Source organism: Mustela erminea, chromosome 5 (assembly GCF_009829155.1).
Source record: "Mustela erminea isolate mMusErm1 chromosome 5, mMusErm1.Pri, whole genome shotgun sequence".
NCBI classification, from domain to species: Eukaryota; Metazoa; Chordata; class Mammalia; order Carnivora; family Mustelidae; genus Mustela; species Mustela erminea.
The window spans coordinates 117604366-117624924 of NC_045618.1; the positions used below are offsets into that span (position 1 = coordinate 117604366).

Here is a 20559-nt window from a genome sequence, read left to right on the forward strand (position 1 = left end):
ATAAATATTTTTCTGCTATATATTTCTCTCTAGCACTGCTTTATCTGCATCTCATAAATTTTGGCTTGTTCGTGCTTTCATTTTCTTTCAATTCAAAATATATTCTAATTCGCCATACTACTTTCTCCTTGACCTGTGGTTTTTTAGAAGTACGTTGTAAGTGGGGTGGAAGTGTTGCTGGGTGACTCACTTGGTTAAGCGTCGTCTGCCTTCAGTGCAGGTCATGATCGTGGAGTCCTGGGATCGAGCACTGTGCCAGGCTCCCTGCTCAGTGGAGAGCCTGCTTCTCCCTCTGCTTGTGCTCCCCCTGTCTCAATCTTGATCTATATCAAATAAATAAAATCTTTTAAAAAATGTTGTAAGACGTCTAAGTATTTGGGGATTTTCCAGATATCTTTGTTATTGATTTTTTCTAGATTAATTCTGTGTTCTGAGAACATATTTCATGTGATACTTTGTTAAGATGTTTCCCGTGGTCTAATTGGTGAATCTTACGAGTGCACCTGAAGAAAGTACTTATTCTGCTCTTCTCAGCTGGAGAGTTCTGTAAATGTTGGTTAGCTCAGTTGGTTAGTAGTGTTCAGCTTTTCTTTATTCTTACTGATTTTTGTCAATTCCTGAAGAGGAGTGTCGAAATATCCCACATAATTGTGGATTTTTACTTTTCTCTCTTCATTTTTATCAGCCTTTGATTCATGTATTTTGAACCTCTTGTTATGCACGTGCACACTTAGTTGTCCCTCCTTTTCAGGGAATCGATTCCTTTCTCATACGCATTGCCCCCTCTTTATTCCTGATACTCCCTCCATCTGAAATTCTTCTTTGTCAGAGATTGATAGAGCCGCTACAGCTGTCTGTGAATTAGTGTTTGCCTAACATATCTTTTTCCACCCTCTTGCCTAGTTTTCCCAAGACAACCTTTAGAGCACATTAGTCAACAGAGTGGAAGCACACAAATGAATTTTGAAATAAAACCAAGGCACAGCAAATAAGATCTGACCCAAGGGTACTGATGCCTCCCACTGAGAATATAAGCAGAGGGAGGAAGGCAGAACTTTAAATCTGAGAGTGGTGGAGGGATGCCTGTGAGGGAGGGAAGAACCCTGGGACTGAATTATCAAGGCCAACTCAGCAGATGTCTTTAACTTCCAGATGCCTCCTGCACTAACTGGTGGTTTGAGACAAGCATGGTGGGTTGTGGGGAGGGGGGATCCACAAAGAGCAATGGGAGGTCTCTGCCATGTCAGGAATGGGGAAGTCTACAGTGTTGTAAAGATTGTAGACACTCAACTCTGTAACAACGAGGTGGAAGGTATGAGGCCACAAGAGCTGTGGGGAGGCTCTCTGCTCTTCCATATCATATGGCAGCAAGATATGATGAAAAATTACTGAGGTTACTAGTTCCATGGAGGAGCTGTAGCTATAGGAGGGACTCCATGGAAAACAACCAGGTGGGTCTAAGCCAAAATAAACCTTCCCATACTGGAGTAGCTATGGTGCTGTTTTTCAGAGTGGGATACCATCACCTTGGTCACTTAGCTAATGGGGAAGCCTTCTTCACCCAAAGTAGTGAGAGTCTTCACAGCCAGACATCCCTATTTTCAAGAACTCTTCATGCAGTTCTGTTGTTCTCCATGAGTTCTTGCATGGCATCTGAAGCAGATGTGAGGGTATGTCCACTACCTGATGAAGTTTGTTTGGAACTTTGCCATTGAACTCTTCTACTTCTAGCTCTTGAACTCTTCCCATGGCCCACTAGCCTCACTTTGCACAACTTCTTGGCTGCTTCCTATACATCCTTCACTGTATGAACCACATTGCCAGTGGGAATACTATTTCCCATGTGTTTAGGATGAGCGGGGTTAGTATACTACCAAACAGAGATGTGTGCTAGTTAATACACCTGTGGAAAGAGGTGCAGCTGATATAAAATGAACCCAGACAATAACTAGATGTTACTGTTAATAAAGAATTAAATCCATGCTTTTCCTTGTATCACTCTGTGTACCATCACAGGAACCACACCATTTGTAACTTCAACCAGAACTTGCAGAGGGTTATCCAAGCCTTGGGGATCCTCAGGGCTCCTCTTGTTTTTAAAAGCCAAAGATAGTTATGCACATACCAACTTTGAACCCCTCCCACTGAAGTAGGCCAGTTAAGTCATACACCAGAAGACTGACTTCTCTTTTTGGGTTAGCCAATTACATGGGAAGCTCCATTTATAGAAACCTATATGGTGTTTTCTCACACCATTTTCTTTCCCGAAATCCAGGAATTGCTTGATGGAAAATAGTGATGGCAAGAAGCACAAATTATCACTCGATTTACTCAGGTACAAGCTGCTTCAGAACCACTGGGAGAGGCAAATCTTCCCTGGAGTGATGCGCAGACCCACCCAGATGCCTGGGCATGCCTGAAGGCCTGTGCAGCCAAGGCATTTGGGTCAGGCTTATTTTTTCATGAGTGTGCCCTGATTTCAGCCTTAGGCTTGGCCCATGTCATAAGAGCTCCCAGGCTGAGATCACCACCCATGGCTTCCCCAGACCCCACCTAGTCTTCTACCTTTAACCCACCAAAGCCTTTATAAATATTTAAAATGGGTTTCTTATAGATAGCATAGAGTTCAGTCCTGATTTTTACATCTAGTCTGGAAATCTGTCTTTTAACTGGTGTTTTTAGACCACTTACATTTAATGTGATTATTGATATGGTTGCATTGAAACCTGTCATCAGACTATTTCCTGTTTGTTCCATCTCTTCTCTACTTTTCTTTCTCTGTTGTCATTCATATTAATTATGCTTTGTCCCTTTTTATCTCCACTATTGGCTTATAATTAATTATACCTTAAATTTTTTTTAGTATTGGCCTTAGCAGTTACACTATATATTTTAGTTAATCACAGCCTACTTTAAAAGAGTAGTATACCACTTCACATGAAGTGTCATTACTTGCTTTTTAAGCCATAACAGCTCTTGGAGAAAAATTATGACCTAAAATATTATTATATAGGGGCACATGGGTGGCTCAGGCAGTTAAGTGTGCACCTCTCAGTCTCAGCTCAGGTCTTAATCTCAGGGTCATGAATTCAAGCCCCATGTAAAAAAATAAAAACATAAATAATTAAATTAAATAGTATCTGGACTTATGTTGTGGTAATAAAACCAATTCATAATTCTTTTGTTTATTTTACCATCAAATTGTCTGTAGGAAAAACATGAGAAACCTTATATATAAATGCAGTCAAAGTGACTGCAAAATAAAGAGTAATGATGCTGGTCATGTTTACGTAGCCTTAAATTTCACCAACTTGGTATATTAAAAATGGCTGATTATTTGTCTTTTGTTTTCAGATATTGCAGCTGTGGAAGAATGGTTAGTAAGGATCACTTTACAACATGGATTAAATATTTATACGACTGAAGGAACACTATTGGATAATGTCCGAGGTAAATGCCAACAGATAAAAGTAAAATGGAATTCATAATATCCTTCCAACAAACCTTGTACCCTACTGTATACTAGACTAAGTCTGAGAGAGAGAGAGAGAGAGAGAGAGAGAGAGAGGGAGGGAGAGAGACGAACATTACCTTCAAGGAATGACAAAGAATTAAATACATGTGATTAATTGTTAATAGTGGTCTGCAAAGGGTGCTAGAGAAATATGGAAATATATATTTTTCTGTAACCATGTTGGGGTCATAATAAACAGTGGCTTTAAAAAAGTAGTTTTTGCATCTATTATAAAAAATATTATAAAAGATACATTATAGAAAATCTTTAGAAATATAAAATATAAAATATTTATAATATTGATTTAGAAAATATTATAAAAGATACTGTTCATTGGATTACAATTTCCTTTATAATGACTATCAGCAAAAATTCTTGCTCATTCTTTGTTAGAACATTTACATTTTTTCCATGAAAAATTGGTTGTTTTAAAGTTATAAATACTGAGTGATATGACTGTCTAGAACTCTCTTTTCCAATTGTCTGGTTTATAGTCCAACTTTTGGATTGTCTGTAGCACTATAATATAAAAATTTTTAAAGTCCTTTTTCCTGGACTTTGTATTTTTCTTTACTCTCCTCACCTTCATTTTTAAAAAAAGTTTTTCTTTAAATTCCAGTTAGTTAACATATGGCGTAATGTAAGTTTCAGGTCCTTTTTACTTTTACTCTTTTACTCCCACTTCGATTCGATGCTGTGTAGCATGCAGAGTAAAGATAAAGAAATATTACATTTTATAGAAAGAATTTCCTGGGTAGCTTTAAGAAAAGTAATAATGTCTCCACCCAACCATGTGCCAATTAAAATCAGACCTCTACAAGCAGAGCTAGGAATCTGTCATTAAAAAGGGAAAAATATCCCCACAGGTGATTCTGATGTACAGAGGATTAAGAACTGCTTTAGAGAAAAGGCTGCCTGTGTGCCAAGAGACACCTGTGCATCTATTTTTGCAGGATTATTTGTAGTAGGAGAAAGGAGAAGCAGCAGAAATGTCCATCAGTAGGGGAAAGACAAATGCCTGTAGTGTATTCTGTTAAAACAAAGGAAATAGACCACATATATCATCAAGAACAGAAATCAAAGCATTGACAGAAAAGTCAAGTTTCAGAATAGACGAACATTTACTTAAAATTCAGAAAACACATAAAGCAGTGCTTTATACTATTGATGGGTACAGAACTATTGTAGTAAAAATATAAAAATGTGGATTCGAAATAACTGCAGCCATGTCATGATGGTTGCATTTGGGGAGATTTGGGAATGGGGCCATGAAGGGGACAGAGATATCTTCAGTCCTATCCACAGTGTTTTACTTCTTTAACCAAAATTAAAATATCTGCAACAAAAATGACAAAATGTTGTACTTTATTATTTTGTCACAGTGTCCAAATTTTGAAAAAGTAGTCATTTAGTCAATAGCAATTGCAAGCTTTTTGAGGCTGCTATTTTCAAGTCCTGCGCTAGCTACATTTAAGGACTAAAGTAACAATTTATAATTCAGGTTTTTTTTTAATTGAAGTGTGATTCATTTATATATTGAAATGTACCCAGAATATTATATACTGCATTTAGATTTTGGTGTACACTTATTTAGAATGAATGGAGGTATGGCGGTAGCAAAGAGTTTCGCAAGTTGTTAAAGGTTCCAGATGCAGAAATGAGATTCATTTGCTTGAGCAACTGAAAGAAGGCTGGTAATGTAGAAACATAGTAAATGGTAGACAGAGTGGCCTAGAGTAAGTTTGGAGAAGCTGGGAGGGAGCATGGTAAGAAGTGTGGGCTTTATTTTAATTATAATGAAAAACTGCTCAAGTGTTTTAAGCAAGAGAGTGACAAATTTGGATTTATGCTTTCTAAATGGATCACTTTGGCTGCTGTGCAGAGAATGGACCCTTGAAGAAGGAGGGAAGGAATGGGGGGAAAAAAAAAAAAGATTGGTTAGCAGTTGTTGTACCGGTCCCTTTGGGAGGTGATGCAGAGGATGTGGGCTGGGGTTAGCGGTGGAGATTTTGAGGAGTTAAGAGTCTTCAGAATACATTTTGGAAGAAGAGCTGGTAGGGCTTCCTGGTGGACTGGGGGTGAGGGAGACAGAGGCATCAGGACGAATCCTAGATTTCTTACTGAGCAATTAAGTGGATGATGGTCTCATTTCCTGAAATGCTGACACGGGGGAGAAAGCATTGAGAAGTGGCAATTAAGGGTTAAAGTTAGAGTTATAGTGGGAACTCTTTTCTTCACTACTGACTCAAAAGAGATGCTTAAAGATATTGCCCTATTTCCCAATCTCCAATCCATGCCCTAGACCACTCCACAGCAACTGCTCCTAATTATAGCCCCTCATCCCCTCTCATACGGGGTCGCTTTTCTGTCCCCTTCTTGACTTCTCAGTGACAGTCGAGACTTTTAATCATTCCCTCATTCTAAAGCATTTAAAATACAGTATCTGACTTTGAGGAGCATGTACGTAAGTAAAAATGTGTTTGTTTGTTTGTTTTTAAGATTTTATGTATTATATGACAGTGAGAGAGGGAACACAAGCAGGGGCAGTGGGAGAGGGGGAAGCAGGCTCCCCGCTGAGCGGAGAGCCCCATGTGGGGCTTGATCCCAGGACCCTGAGATCATGACCCGAGCTGAAGACAGAGGCTTAAACCACTGAGCCACCCAGGCGCCTCAGTGACAGGCCCTTTTATAGTATTTTTTAAACCCTTAAAGGAGGGCACTTGTGATAAGAGCACTGGGTGGTGTACGGAGTGTTAAATCACTATATTCTATACCTGAAGCGAATATTACATTCTATATTACGCTCTGTATTAACTAACAGGAATATAAATAAAAACTTGGAAAAACAAAACAAAAAAAACTCTGAAAGGATAGCAGTAACGTACCCCAAGACTGCAGCCACATTTTAAACACCTAAATTTGACTTCTACAGAACCTATTCTTCAGTGGGATCTTGGGGCTATACTGACAAAAAAAGATATCGCCGAAGTCTATCCACATGTGGTAGATCTCAAAGTGGCCAAGTGTCCTTGCGCCAATGATGTAGCGTTACTTGGCTTCATTTTGAATACAACATATAATGGTAAGTTCACGGGCTTTGCTGGAAGTTGGGTGTGGAGTCTCATACTTTGTAACAGTGATGTTTCACTGGCAGAGCAAATTAGATGCATAAGGGAGTAAAAGTGTTTCCTAAACGTACCTTCGACTTTACTCTTCATCACTTCCCCTTGTCCACTTGCAGATTGACTTTTGACTATGTCCATAGTGACTGTAGTGTCTCTCCGAATTTCACGTATCCCCTGCCACCTCTGAATATGTTACTTCCTCTCAGGGATTATTCATTGCCTTTCTAATCCATCTGCTATTCCTGCCATGTGTAAATAGGTATCATGTTCTAAGGCATCATATTATAACATTATTTTATTTATTGTGTATGTGTTTTTGGGTTAACATTGTAGTATTTAATAGCATCTTTTGAAAAAAGATTTTATTTATGCATTTGAGTGAGACAGACAGAGAGAGCTCAAGCAGGGGGAACAGCAGGCAGAGGGAGAAGCAGGCTCCTCACTGAGTAGGGATCCCAGTGCAGGACTCCATCCCGTGATCCTGGGATCATGATCTGAGCCGAAGGCAGATGCTTAATGACTGAGCCACCAGGCACCCTTTAATAGCATCTTTATGCATTTCAACTGCTAATGTATTAGTAGTTGTTTTTCCTAGGTCATTGGTAGTTGCTTTTCCTAGGTCATTGGTGAGCTTTCAGTCCCCAGCCCAGTAAATGAGAAGGGAAATAAAAGAACTAAAAGATAAGAAACAAAATTTCATTACTCATATGTAATATGTGCAAAAATCCAAAAGTCCAAAAGAATCAGTAGCCAAGCAATGAGAATACAGGACTCTACAAAATTGAGGAATGAAATAACAACATATAAAAACCATTCCACCAAAGACTAAAGATTATAATTTTTAAAAATCCCATTCAGAAAGTAACAAACCCCCAAATATACCTAGGAGTAAACAAAGAAACAGAAGAGTTTTAAGGCCTGTTGGACAGAAATTATAAAAATTTAACAAAGGTCATTTAAAAAGACTAAAATAAATAAGATATTTTATGTGCGTGAACAGGAACTTCTACTATTGTGAAGTTGTTAATTCTCTCCAGATTTATCCGTTGTTTCAATACAATTCCAAGAAAAATTACAGCAGTTTTTTTGGCGTGTGTGGAAATTGACAAGCCAATCCCAAAATACATATGGGAGATTGAAATAATGTGAATAACATAATTTTAAAGAACAAAAACTTGCCCTACCAGGACTTATTATAAAGAAACAGATTCAAACAGTGTGCTTTGATACAGGGGTAGACACACCCCCTTGCCCGAAATGTCTCTGAATTCCTAATGGCTTAGTGGTTTTGTGTTCTCTAGTTTTTCGAGCCTGCTTGTGCTGAATTGGTTTAGTTGGAAACTGCGCCTCTTCCTCCTCTGTGTCAACCAGATGGAAACTCAGCCCCTATTCTGACTTTCTGACTTTTGTGGCTGCCATGCCGGACCCCTCCTTCTCTCTCTCCAAACCTGCCTTACTTCCCTGAGCCACAGGAGAGGAGCGATTCTCAGCTCTCCTGTTCCATTCTGTCAACGTAACGGAGAGTCACAGGAGAGAAAGAGCAGCCTTCACTCCTTGGGGTCTCACTCAACCTCTGGAGAAAAGAAATAGCTTTAGCAATTCCCCCCCACCCCCCCACCCCCTCCTGCCCCAGCTGCCTTCCACTCTACTGCAGATAAAAAGAAGTTCCCCCGGGATCTGAGCTGCTACTTCCTAAATCTGCAGTTCCTTTGTGAGGCCCTGGTCTGTCCCTGCCCCACCCCACCCACCCACTCACCTCCCCCATCCCACACACTCAGCCACAGCTCCCTGCCCCCAGCCCTCATACCACATGAGGTTAATTGTGGGAACAGATCTCTGGGAGCCCTGGGGGTTCCCTTCTGGACTTGCTATCCACCTTCCTCCTCTGTGACACTCCCAGTGCTTCTGCCCTGTCTCTCATCCCTGTTTTGTCTGTCACCCCCAGAAACCTAAGCTTCCTAGGTCACTTGTGGTTCCTATACCACACACAGTTCTGGGCTTAATTTGACCCAAACTTCTGTCCCTTCCCATCTACCCAGAGCCATTCTTGGCATTTGTGGGCTGTCAGCAGCAATCTCCCCCATAGGGCTCATCTTTTCTCTGAATGGCCCCTTCAGTTTGCTGCCCTAGAGGGTCACCTGGCCAGTCCTAGTAACATGGCCTCTCACATGCCGCTGTATGTCATCATCCTTGCTTCTTGGGATCATTTCTCTGTATCTGCTCTGTCTTCCCTTCAAAACTTCCAGCTCCTTGGAACTCAGACTTTCCCTCCCTGCAATTCCTCCTGGCTACAGCCTGTGTTGGCCTTCCTGTTACCCACACTCCCTCATGGATGACTTCAGTCTCTGGACCCCTGCCCTCCTCGCCATGCTATTTTTTTTTTTTTAAGATTTTATTTACTTATTTGACAGACAGAGATCACAAGCAGGCAGAGAGGCAGGCAGAGAGAGAGGAGGAAGCAGGCTCCCTGCTGAGCAGAGAGCCCGATGCGGGGCTCGATCCCAGGACCCTGGGATCATGACTGGAGCTGAAGGCAGAGGCTTTAACCCACTGAGCCACCCAGGCACCCCTCGCCAGGCTATTTTTGTCACTATTTTCAGTGACCTCGCCATCCCGTGCAGTACTCAGCTTCAAGGCCTCCTCTTCTCCAGTGATCTTCCCCAGTCTTCTATGCTCATGTTCTAGACCTCATTGTCTCCAATAATGTTGTTATCTGCAGAATCTCCACCATGAGCATCTCACCCTGTCCACGACCTGCCCATTCCGTCTCTCCTAGTCCTACTCCAGCACTGCTTTGATCTCACGGAGACTTTCCCCACTTCTCAACACCCTTTCTCCCTACCTTCCATAGGTTGTATAGCCCACACTTAACCACACTTCTGTAACTCCCCTGCCCTGCTCTGTCTTCTGTCCCCATGCAGACCCAACTCTGATGTTCTACTGACTGGTCTCTCTGTCAGTTCACGATCACATCCCAAGAGGGCACTCAGCACCACCCAGAAATCCTGTCTCTTTACTGTGGTATATTTATTTTCCAACTCTGCAAAATGACCTTCTCTCACACCTCTTCCCACTCCTCCAACCCTCTGCATTCTCTTCTCCATTTTGCTCTCAGCTGTGACTTTATCTCATAGTTCATGTAGAGAGCCATGACGGATCCTGAGGAACTCCACTGCTGCCCCTGCAAACCTGCCACTCTACTTGCATTCATACTTGCACACTTTGCCTTCTCGCCCATTGCCTCACGAGAAGTGTCTGCTGCTGTCAGAGTCACCCCCCACCCTGTTCTCCTGGACCCCACTCCCTGCAGCCATCTGAAGCACTCACATCTATGCGGCAAATGTCACCTTTTCCTTTGCATCACCTGCTCTCCCTCCTTCCTGGACTGGGTCCATTAGCATACAAATAAACCCTAACATCTCCCATCCTAAGCATCTCTCTGTTCTCCTTCAAAGCAAAATTTGTGCAAAGAACTTTTTGTAAATGGTGCCACATTTCCCACCTCCCCACTTTGTCTTCATCCCAGTACAGATCAGTGTTTGTTTCTCGCTGTTCTTCTGAAACGTTCCTTCCCAGGATCACCCGTGATCTCCATACGGTCAGTTCCAGCAGTGAATTCTTTTTTTTTTTTTTTTTAAGATTTATTTATTTATTTGAGAGAGAGACAGAGAGACAGAGTGCACCTGCGAGCTGGGGGAGGGGCAGAGAAAGAGGGAGGAGGAGGAAGCCAACTCCTCACTGGGCAGAACCTGCCCACAGGGGTCTATCTCATCACCCTGAAATCATGACCTGAGCCAAATCAAGAGTCCTGACACTTAACAGACTCTGCCCCCCGCCCAGGCACTGCCAGCAGTCAGTTCTCATTCTTCATTCTACTTTCTTTCCCAGCAGCAGTTCTTACAGTGGACCACTGTCTCCTCAAAATACGTTGTTCTCTTGGTTTTCTCGATCCCACCTTTGATTTTATTCCACCGCACGAGTTACTCCTTAGTTTTCTAGATGGGCTTCTGGTTGGTGTGGCCCCCCCAAGTGTTGTTGAACTCAGGACTTTTCCTGGACCCTCCTTCCTTATGGAATTATGCCTCTCTCTGAGAAACTTAACTCAGTCCTTCGGTAGACATGCCGTCTCCAAGTCCATGACTCCCAAATCTCTCTTTCTGGTGCTAACTGCTCCTCGGAGACAGAACTCCTCTATTCAGTTATCTATTTTACATTTCCTCTTGATGTATAATGAGCATCTCAAATACAGAAAGTCCAATACAAAACTCTTGATTCATCTTCCTCGGAAATCTGTTCCTCTCCAGTATTCCTTATCCCAGTTATATCCGCTTATTCACAACTGAAATCTAGAACCCATTCCCACTCTCCCTTTCACGACATTATAGGATGGTGTTGTACCCAGTGTGTATCCCCAGCATGACCACTTCTCCCCTCTTTTGAAATCTTAAATCAATATGGGTTTTCCACGAGCCTAATTCATAACTTCTCAAATGGTCTCCCTATTTCTATTCTTGCCACTGTATAACCCACCTTCCATACAACCACTAGGGTGATCTCCTTAAGGGTAAACCAAATCATGTCACTTCCCTGCATCTAACACCCAGTGGCTTCCCTTTGGCCATTAGAATAAAATCCAAACTCTTCACAATGGTCTACATCAGCTTCTACAATCCTGGTGGTCATTCGTTATACAGAGTGGCTTGTAACTTGAGTCTAAAAGTATTAATCAAGATAAGGCATTTATTGCACTGCTTACTTCTCTATTAAATATTTCTAAACTTTGCAGGGGTCTGGTCATGTGATATCATAGAGGACACCAGTAGTCATTCCTACTTAGACTATAGGACAGTGTTCTGTGGAATGAGACTTAGTGCTTAGAAAGACAACGCTTTTGTCGTTAGTTTTCCTCTTCCTGGAAAAAATAAATGATAACACTTCCAGCTATGTCTTTGTCTACACGGAAAACAGCTGAGAGTGAAAATACACACTTCAAGATGTGAGTGGTCCTACATTCATCTTTGGGAAACAGAAGATATGTATTAGATTATCAACTGTTTGTAGGCTCCCCCACTGCCCTCAATAGTCAATGGCAATTGACTAGACTTCAGGTTAATATTCTATATTTAAAATGAAAGACTCTCAACACTCCTACCCATGGCCAAAGAGAGGCGAGATCAAGGTATATGCGGTGGGTTCTATCTTCTTTTACAAGGTTCTCATGAGGCATTAGCAAATATTTTTTCCGTTTTTTAAATCATAAATATTAAAGTAAGTCAAAGACAGTTTCTTCCTCTTGGAATTTAAAATTTCTTCTTGGAGTTTTTAAAGTATTAAGTAAGATTGTGGGCGCCTGGGTGGCTCAGTGGGTTAAGCCGCTGCCTTCGGCTCAGGTCATGATCTCAGGGTCCTGGGATCGAGTCCCGCATCGGGCTCTCTGCTCAGCAGGGAGCCTGCTTCCTTCTCTCTCTCTCTCTGCCTGCCTCTCAGTGTACTTGTAATTTCTCTCTGTCAAATAAATAAATAAAATCTTAAAAAAAAAAAAAAAAAGTATTAAGTAAGATTGTATTTCCAAAATAGGAATGTGTTTATGCTTACAAAAATACCATCAGAAAAGAAAAAAAAAAACCTCTCTTATGTTATGTGAATGAGGTCTGTGAATTAAATTAACAAAGGCAGATTAGCAGGGGAAAAAAAGCACACAATTTTTATTATTATTTACGTTCATGGGAGTTAACTGAATAGAAGTGAAAATTGAGTGGTTAAACTTGGGGGCATAGATACCATTTTAAGAAAAGAAAGAAGTTGGGCTTCATGGGATGATAAATTATGGGGAAGTGACTAGGAAATATTATGGGCAGAATAATGAAAGAGAAGAGCTGTTCTAGTAAAGTCTGTTTATGCAGACTTGTCTCAGTGCTGACGCCCCTCCCATCTCTGATGATAAGAGTGCTCTTCTCTTCCTGGTACAGGGGTGGGGAGGTACGTTTCCCAAAGGAAAAATTTTGCTCTGCTTTTAGGCAGGTAAGGAGATGGCGGAGAATGCTTCTTGAGTCTGTTGATTCTCATTTGCCTTCAGCTCCAAGTAATCCTTAAGCCAGAGTGGCATATTTGGGGTGGCATATTCGGATCCCCTTCAATATAAAACACAAGCCTTAAAATTTAATTCAGATGACTGGCTAAACTTCTATGTCAACCTGAAGTCACTTCATCTTTCCATTGCTTGGGAAATGAGATCGCAATTGAGGGGAGGGGAGTTGAAGTGGGGCAGAGAATTGTTTGGAAGGTGGGACAGATGAGGACCCTGGCCCCAGATGACGGAGCACCAGGGGAGTGGGTTATTTGCTTTGTGAAGTTGTCTAGACTTAACCTTCCTTTCTTCTCATGTTAGGCATTTACATAGGCCTCAGTTCTTCCGGGTTTTGGGATTACGACAATATCTTGTGGTTTAACCTGACAGATACGATCTATTCCCAAATTGGAGAAGGTAATTCCTCTAACTGTACCTTCTTCACCTATCCCATGTATGTCAGCACTTGATCAATATTGATGAAATGTCTTTGCTTTGCTGGGGAGCTCACCTTTTCCTTCCTTTTTAACCCCTGCTATGATTTCTTCCCTTAGAACACAGAGAACTTTCAGTGGTGGATATGGTTTTAACAAATCACTTTTTAGTTATCCTCACCTCTCTGGGTTGTTTTGTAAGTGGAGATCTCCGTTATCCATCATCCTCTGTCTTACCGGTATGTGAATTGTGTTTACTTATTTTCTGTAACAAAAAGTGGAGATTCTTGATACTTGAGCTCTGCGTGGTGTATCTTAGAATTTAAATGCTTTTTCCATGTAAAAAATGGAAGTGACTTTTTCCTTTGCCTTCTAGTGTATTGAATATATCCTTTGAAAATGGTGCTAGTTTTATTGCTATACAAATTTATAGTAAGTTTTAAATATGTACATGTAGAAGATATTGTATTTTATAGTTATATATGTTCCCCAAATACTTTATGGTAACTTACAAAGCTAAATATAATATTACAAATTAACATAAATTATAAAGTTAATTTTGGGGGCACCTGAGTGGCTCAGTGGGTTAAAGCCTCTGTCTTCATCTCGACATGATCTCGGGGTCCTGGGATCGATCCCTGCATCAGGCTCTCTGCTCAGCGGGGAGCCTGTTTCCTCCACTCTCTCTCTCTGCCTGCCTCTCTGCCTACTTGTGATCTCTGTCAAATAAATAAATAAAATCTTTTTTATTTATTAACACAAAAAAGTTAATTTGGGGTTTGAAAAAAGGGGACTATGCATTTTGGTGAGGATATATACTACGCATACCATAAAATTCTTTTTTTAATAAGATTTATTTATTTTAGAAAGAGAAGGGGGAGGGGTTAAGGGAGAGAGGGAACCTAAAGCAGACTCCCCATGGAGCAGGCAGCCTGACAAAGGGCTCGATCCCACAACCCTGAGGTCATGACCTGAGTTGAAACCAAGAGTTGGAGGTTCAACAGACAGCCACCCAAGTGCCTCTCATTACATGATTTTTAAAAGAGTCTGGGATCCTTTCTGAAATTAAGTTCAAGCACAAATAAATTAATACAATGGTGAAACAAAGCAGAGACCAAAGATGACATCTCCAGCATATTATTTAAACTGGGTTAGAAGCTGGTTTTAGTGTGCGATGCTTGTAACTGCTAGGATACAGAAAACATAATTTCCCTTTAGTGTAACTCAAATTGCTGTGCTTTGTTTTGCCTTCTGATATGCGAGCAAAAACTGAAGTGCTTTTTTTTTTTCTCTTATAGTTTTCCAGAGCAGACTTTTGTGGTTTCGAAAGGGTAAGAAGCTTTAATTCCCAAGGGTTGGTGAGAAGCTAGGTATTTCCTCCATGACCTGAGAGATGAGGGGCCAAGACAAGAACCTACAACGTAGATCGTTCCTGTTACTATGATCTTATTTACAGTTTGAACTTGAACACGTTTCCAGCAAATGTTAAGCAATGATCTCCCCTTCTGTTTTGAAGAAAGAAGTGCCTCTCCCTATTCAGAGGTCTCCCCCACCTTTTCTTTGTATGTTCTGTCCAGGACTCGGGGAGTGGTTGAGGTGTATTCTGCACAATAGTGCCCAGCTGGAAAGAAAGTCAGGGCTGAGCTTTGGCTAACGCTTTTCTCCCCCCAGTCCAGCTACCCCCATGTGGGCCTCTGCCTACCTGGATGGAGCAAGGCTAGCCACAGCTCTGCTTCTGGCCTTGGGGTGTGGGGTTAGGGTTCCATCAGTTTTTTGTTTTTTTTTCTATTTCTTCTTTCCTCTCTATTCCAAAGTCAAGCTTTGTATTTCAACAAAGTCATTCCCAACAACACATAAGCATGCTTCAGTTTGGAAACCACTACAAAATCATGATTATTCGTAGACTTTGGCTGTGTCCCTTCCGCCTTCCATCCTCATATGGGCCTGTGGGCACACACCCAGGTGGGCACACACACGCTTACTCAAACCATCTAGAAGGAAGGAGCCCTTCTGTCTTAGGACGCAAATGGGATTAACTTCTTGCCATACTAATTGGAGGAAATGTGAAGCAGAGAACGAGGGAGAGCAGTCAAAACTGATGTACCTTAGAAAGAACAGGGGGAAGCACCTGTCAAAATAGGACCCCAAACCTAGCTCAACTCTGTCATTCAAGAATGAGGGTGAAGAAAGGAAATTTGTACAGATAAGACATTAGGAAAGTTTACCACCAAGAGACCCTCATGAAGAAATGGGGCGCCAGAGATAGTGACAGAGCTAGAACGTGAGCTCGCAATCCGAACAGAGGCAGGCGCCGGGGCCATGATCACCTCTCTGGGATCTGTGTCTAACGTGGTGCCTGGCACAAGGTAGGCATTTAGTAAATATTTGTTCAAAGAATGGAATTGGTATAAAAAGTAACAGTTACAAATTTTGTGTTTTGTACTTGGGCAGAACCCAAACTCCAGATAATACAAGGACTGGAGATAATTTTCAGTGAGTCACCAACCCATTTTAAGATCCTTGTTTCATAGGAGAATCAATATGGAGAATAATTTTGGAATTTGATAGAAAAATGTATAGTTCCACAAAAATGAGTTTAAAGGATAGTTACCATAAAAGAAAAGGACATATAACCTGAAGCATCCAACCCACCAGAGGAAGGAAAAAAGGATTAAAGAATAATCCATTGATTCCCATAAAACAACAAGAAAGGAGGAAAACAGATGCAAAGATAAAAGAATGGAAAACCAACTATAAAGTAAGATGTTAGAAAACAATCCAAACATATTGGCTAAAACTAAATCACACACAAAAAAATGATAAGGAAACAAAGGAGACTATCACCTCAGCTTTGTTCCTTACCCTTCAGCTCCCACTAACTTCCATCTCCTGTCCTCCTGCCTGTTAAGTCAAGGGTGCTGGGGATGCTGGGACAGCTGGACTCACTCAAAGCCTGAGCTTTGAGGAACCCCAGTGAGGAAACCTGGCATGTCTTTCCTCTAATGGGTCATGTGAGAACAAGACTTTTGGCCACAAAGACCTGCAGGTGGAGGACTACAGGGTGTGGCTCCTGGAGAGAGCTTGACTTGCAGAGCTCTGGGAACCCCCTCCCCCCAGAAAAGGTTTCTGTCAACCTTGAGAGAGTGGCAGGTCTTCTGGAGAGAAGCCCAGTGGGAAGGGTATAATCTCCCTGAATCGGAGGTAAGCAAGTTGGAAGAGACTAAAAGGAGGAAGCTTCTTTCTGGATCTGAGGTAAGGGAGGAATGGCAGCCCAGAGGTAGAGGGACCTCTTGGCCTTCTGTTACTCCAATATCAGCATATTCTGAGGTGCTCCCCAAACCAGACCTGAGCATTCCCTTGAAAATACATCTAAGCCAGCCTAGCATTCTGAGAACACAAGATCTTTAGAATCAGAACATACACTGTTGCTGATGGAGAAGACAACAGATAACAACTGAACAAGAAAGACAGAACTTAATCCACTCCTTTAACAATGAGCCAATGAACACCTCTTACTGGTTCCTGAGATTGTATGAGATAGTAGCACTGAGATCGTAGCAAGAAAAAAAAGACCTCTGACATTTATTAGCTTAGGGTTTCAAGTGCCACATAAAAATACTTTCTGGGACTAAATACCACAAATTGCAACTAAAAATGGAATAAATTGAATGATAGAAGAGCCACTTTTTAGATACAAAAAAGTTGCATGGAAGCTGAAAAGGAAAAAACTTCCCAGACCATCTAGGGATGATGAGTAAAAATCACTGGGGCAAAGATAAGTCTTTGAGGATAATCCAGGTCTAAGAGATGAGAGAATTTTTGGAAGGAATAAAAAAGGAATAGATAGAAGACAGGCAATATTAGCACAAATAATAGAAGATTACACTGAAATTTAAAAAGATCCAAGGCTATCTATTGAAAATGCCCACTAAATCCTGGAAGAATTGAAAAACATGTATGCATCTGAATTTGAAGTTGAAGGGGAAAATATTACAAGTTTCCAAACAGAAAGAACAAAAGCAAATCTACGTCACTGGTATTAGATTAATACAACAGGAGAAGCTGGAAAACAGTAAAACCCACATCTACAGACTATCAAGACAAAAGGACCAAAGTCCAAAAATCCTATTACCAGTCAAGAGATTATTCATTCATCTTTCAGATTAAGAAAGAATTTGGAGAATACATCACCCAGTTATCCCAGCTAAGGAAAGAACTTTAGCAAAATAAAACAATGAGCACAGACATTGGGGCAAAAAAGAAACAAGAAAACATTGGTGGGCAATGGTTTTTCTCATTGTATCTAATATACGTTTCCGGTCTATGTGGATTAAAGTGAAGTGCTAGACAAAGATCTTGAAACAGAGAGAACATGTTGCAAGGGAAATTAGAATTTTCAACGTCTAAAAATTATTATTTTCAAATAGCATTACATTCCCCATAGTTAAAAACCAAAAAGGGTATATAAAGTTCCACATTGAGAAGTCTCACTTGCTCCTTTGTCTGTATTCACCCTGCTTCTCCCCATCCCCACCATCTTTTATCTTTTCAGTAATTTTTAAATGTAATTTCAAATAATCATTAATATAAATTGTCCTCTTTTTTTATACTATATTCTACATATATACTTACCTGTTGTTTTCACTTAGCAACATATCAGGGGGAGTATTCCATATTAGTAAATGAAGAATGGCCCTTTCCCCCCTTCCTTCTTTATAGCTCTGAGTATTCCATTTTGTGGACTTCCCAGAGTTGACTTAACCTGTACCATACTGATGGATGCTTGGGTAGTTTCCTCATCGTTTGCTATGACAAACAATGTTGCCATTAACAATTTTCTAAGTGGTAGGTTTGTAGTCCAAGTACATGGGTACAATACATTTCTGGAACTTAGACCGTCAGATCAGTGAGTAAATACTTACACAAGGAATAAGTACTTATGCAAATTGTCCTGCAGAGAGGTTTTTACTATTTGCAAGGATATTATAATAAATCTTCTCGAGCTAAAATATTTCAGCAAAACTCAGGGGATTTTGTTAGTGATGAGAGGGGAGGAAAACACTCATTCTGAAAGTAGCAAAGTAGTGTGGCAGGGGAGGAAAGGGAACAAGTAACTTCTTCTGAAAAGTATAGGGATTTACCTTTAGGTAAGACCTTTTTTATAATAATCGAAGGAAAGATGGAAGGAATGGGATATATGTGGCTATTTGGGCAGGTAGTTGAAGGAGCTCATACTTGATGATTTGTTCATTCACTTACTCCTTCATTCAACAAATAGTAGCTGAGGACTTGCTGTATGCCACATTTGTGTAGACAAGGGGAATTTTATCTGTGGAATGAGACAGGTGAAGTCCCCTAGTCTCCTGAAGCCTACTGCTCTATTGAAGGAGGTGGGCTTCAGACAGGGTCAAAAGTAAATGCATAATGTGACTGCAGATTGTAATTCGGGCTTGTCCACATGAAAGCAGGGAAGAGCAATAGGGCCTGAAGCAGAGATAATACAGTATTTTAAACAGGGTGATTCTAGCAGGCCTTCCAAGGAGGTGAGCTTTAAACAGAAGCTCAAATGACCTCTAGGAATGGTTTTAACAAAACACATCCAGAAAGAAGTAATAACAAGTACAAAGGCCCTAAACTGGGAACTTGTCACAAGGTGAAATCTGTTAGCCTCCCCAGTCTGTTCCATGGACCCAGAAGGGACTTCCGGTCAGTTCTTTAAGGATAAAACTCAAACTCTGTGAGATATACAAAAGCCTTCCCAGTCAGAGCCTTCCTTACCTTCTTCAGCCTTATCCTGTCTGCTCTTACCATAAGCTCTCCTTGCCAGCCATAGTAAACACTTGCCTTCCGTGAGATGAGCCAACCCTTCCAGCACCTCGACTCAATCACAGAAGATGTCTTATCTTCTCAGCAGGCCCTCCCTCCTCCTTTCAATTTCACTTGGAGAATTTCTCCTCATGCTTCAGAATCCCTCCCTGACCCCCAGGGTGTCCTATCTGTTCAGTCTTGGAATCTCTCAACACTAATTCCTTTCATTCACCACCCTCCTCTGAGTGGCCCATTGACCAGCCTCACAACACATGAGGTATCATGTCAAGGCCTGTCTCATCTGCCACATATGCACATAAGGTCCCATGCCGGCTTGCAGATAGGGGGTCTCAGTAAATATTTGTGGAATCAGTGCAAGAGTATATGGAGACAGATGGGAGCTACATCTTGCACTGGCTTATTAGCCACATCACCGTGAACTTTGAACCAGCTCTAGCACCCTCTGGACCTCAATTGCTTCATTTTAAAATGGGCATAATAATACCCACCTGTCAGGTGAAGCAATTAAGTCACATCATGTAAGAACAACCTTCACATGATTTGTGATACACACTTAGAAAAACATTTGGATCCTCACCCCTACATGGCTAGTCAGGACCTTCTGAAGGCAAATGACGGAAACCAAACTAAAATTGATTTTAGCAAAGGGGAAGCTATTAGCTCATGTAAGTAGGAAATTCAAGGTGGGGATGGATCCAGCTTCCAGACATGACTGGACTGAGTGCCTAACGGATGTCTGTAGGACTCTGTAGGATTCTGTCTTCTCCACATTTGGGTCTGTTTTCCTAGAATAGCTTCATCCTCACTCAGTTTTCTCCAGTTATTAGAAGGAATAGGCACCAGGTTTTGATGTAGTCAGGTTAGTGGCCCCAATAAGAATGAGTTATGTCTTTACAGAGAGCCCCGGTAGGTCTGGGCCCACCTGACTTGGATCACGTGTTCATTCCTGACCAATCTCTGCATCCTGAGTTCATCCTTGGAATGAGCCCAACTTGGTCGGCTGAAATTATCCCCAAGGATGTTCACTGGAATTTTACCAGTTTGCTTCCAAGTATGAAAAAAAAGCAAGGACTCTAAAGAGAAAGAAAAGGAATAAATCAAGTCCCAATAAAAATTCTAGATCAATTGCCTAGATATTATAACTGATATCCTGCAAACCTGAAGATTTAGATTACATTTGATGTAACAGCTTAGCTTGAAGATACTACACTATTGAAATAAATTGTTCATTCCATTTTGAAGTGTTTTTTTTTTGGTTTGGCAGTTTTATGGATTATAACATATAACATATAATTATACACATATAACATAAAATTCACCCATTTAAAGTGTGCAATTCAGGCCTCTGGTACAATCACAGAGTTGTGCACAATCTATTTTAGGACATCTATTTAAAAGACTTTTAATGCACAGATTATAAAGACTTTCTTGCTGGTCTGTAAAAATGCAAGGTCTTCCTTTTGTCTCAACAATACTTGGAACATGAGAATCTTCCTATAACAAAGCCATCTTTAGACCCTCACACGTAATTCATATCCAATATACAATCTATAAACTTGTGGCCCATCATGACCATGATAACTGTCTGAC

At 41.0% G+C, this 20559-nt stretch overlaps 1 protein-coding gene and 1 long non-coding RNA gene across 6 annotated transcripts in view; one reads left to right on the forward strand and one right to left on the reverse strand.

Annotated features, from left to right (window-relative positions):
• CATSPERB (cation channel sperm associated auxiliary subunit beta) overlaps positions 1 to 20559 on the forward strand; it is a 118440-nt gene that overhangs the window by 19049 nt on the left and 78832 nt on the right. For 4 of the 5 annotated variants that reach the window (XR_004286069.1, XM_032344652.1, XM_032344655.1 and 1 more), the window contains exons 6-10: positions 3355 to 3450; positions 6447 to 6596; positions 13028 to 13123; positions 13261 to 13379; positions 14439 to 14471. Coding sequence is in view for 4 of the 5 variants with exons in the window: in XM_032344652.1 (XP_032200543.1) it covers positions 3355 to 3450; positions 6447 to 6596; positions 13028 to 13123; positions 13261 to 13379; positions 14439 to 14471 (494 nt within the window). In the remaining variant the exon portion in view is untranslated. The remainder of the gene's footprint in view (positions 1 to 3354; positions 3451 to 6446; positions 6597 to 13027; positions 13124 to 13260; positions 13380 to 14438; positions 14472 to 20559) is intronic. The other variant, XM_032344654.1, reaches the window with a different exon arrangement.
• Positions 12333 to 20559, reverse strand: part of LOC116591616 — a 30637-nt gene continuing 22410 nt past the window's right edge. Inside the window, exons 2-4 of the long non-coding RNA XR_004286070.1 lie at positions 19892 to 20042; positions 13322 to 13405; positions 12333 to 12770 (exon numbers count right to left, since the gene is read on the reverse strand). This is a non-coding gene — a long non-coding RNA (uncharacterized LOC116591616). The remainder of the gene's footprint in view (positions 12771 to 13321; positions 13406 to 19891; positions 20043 to 20559) is intronic.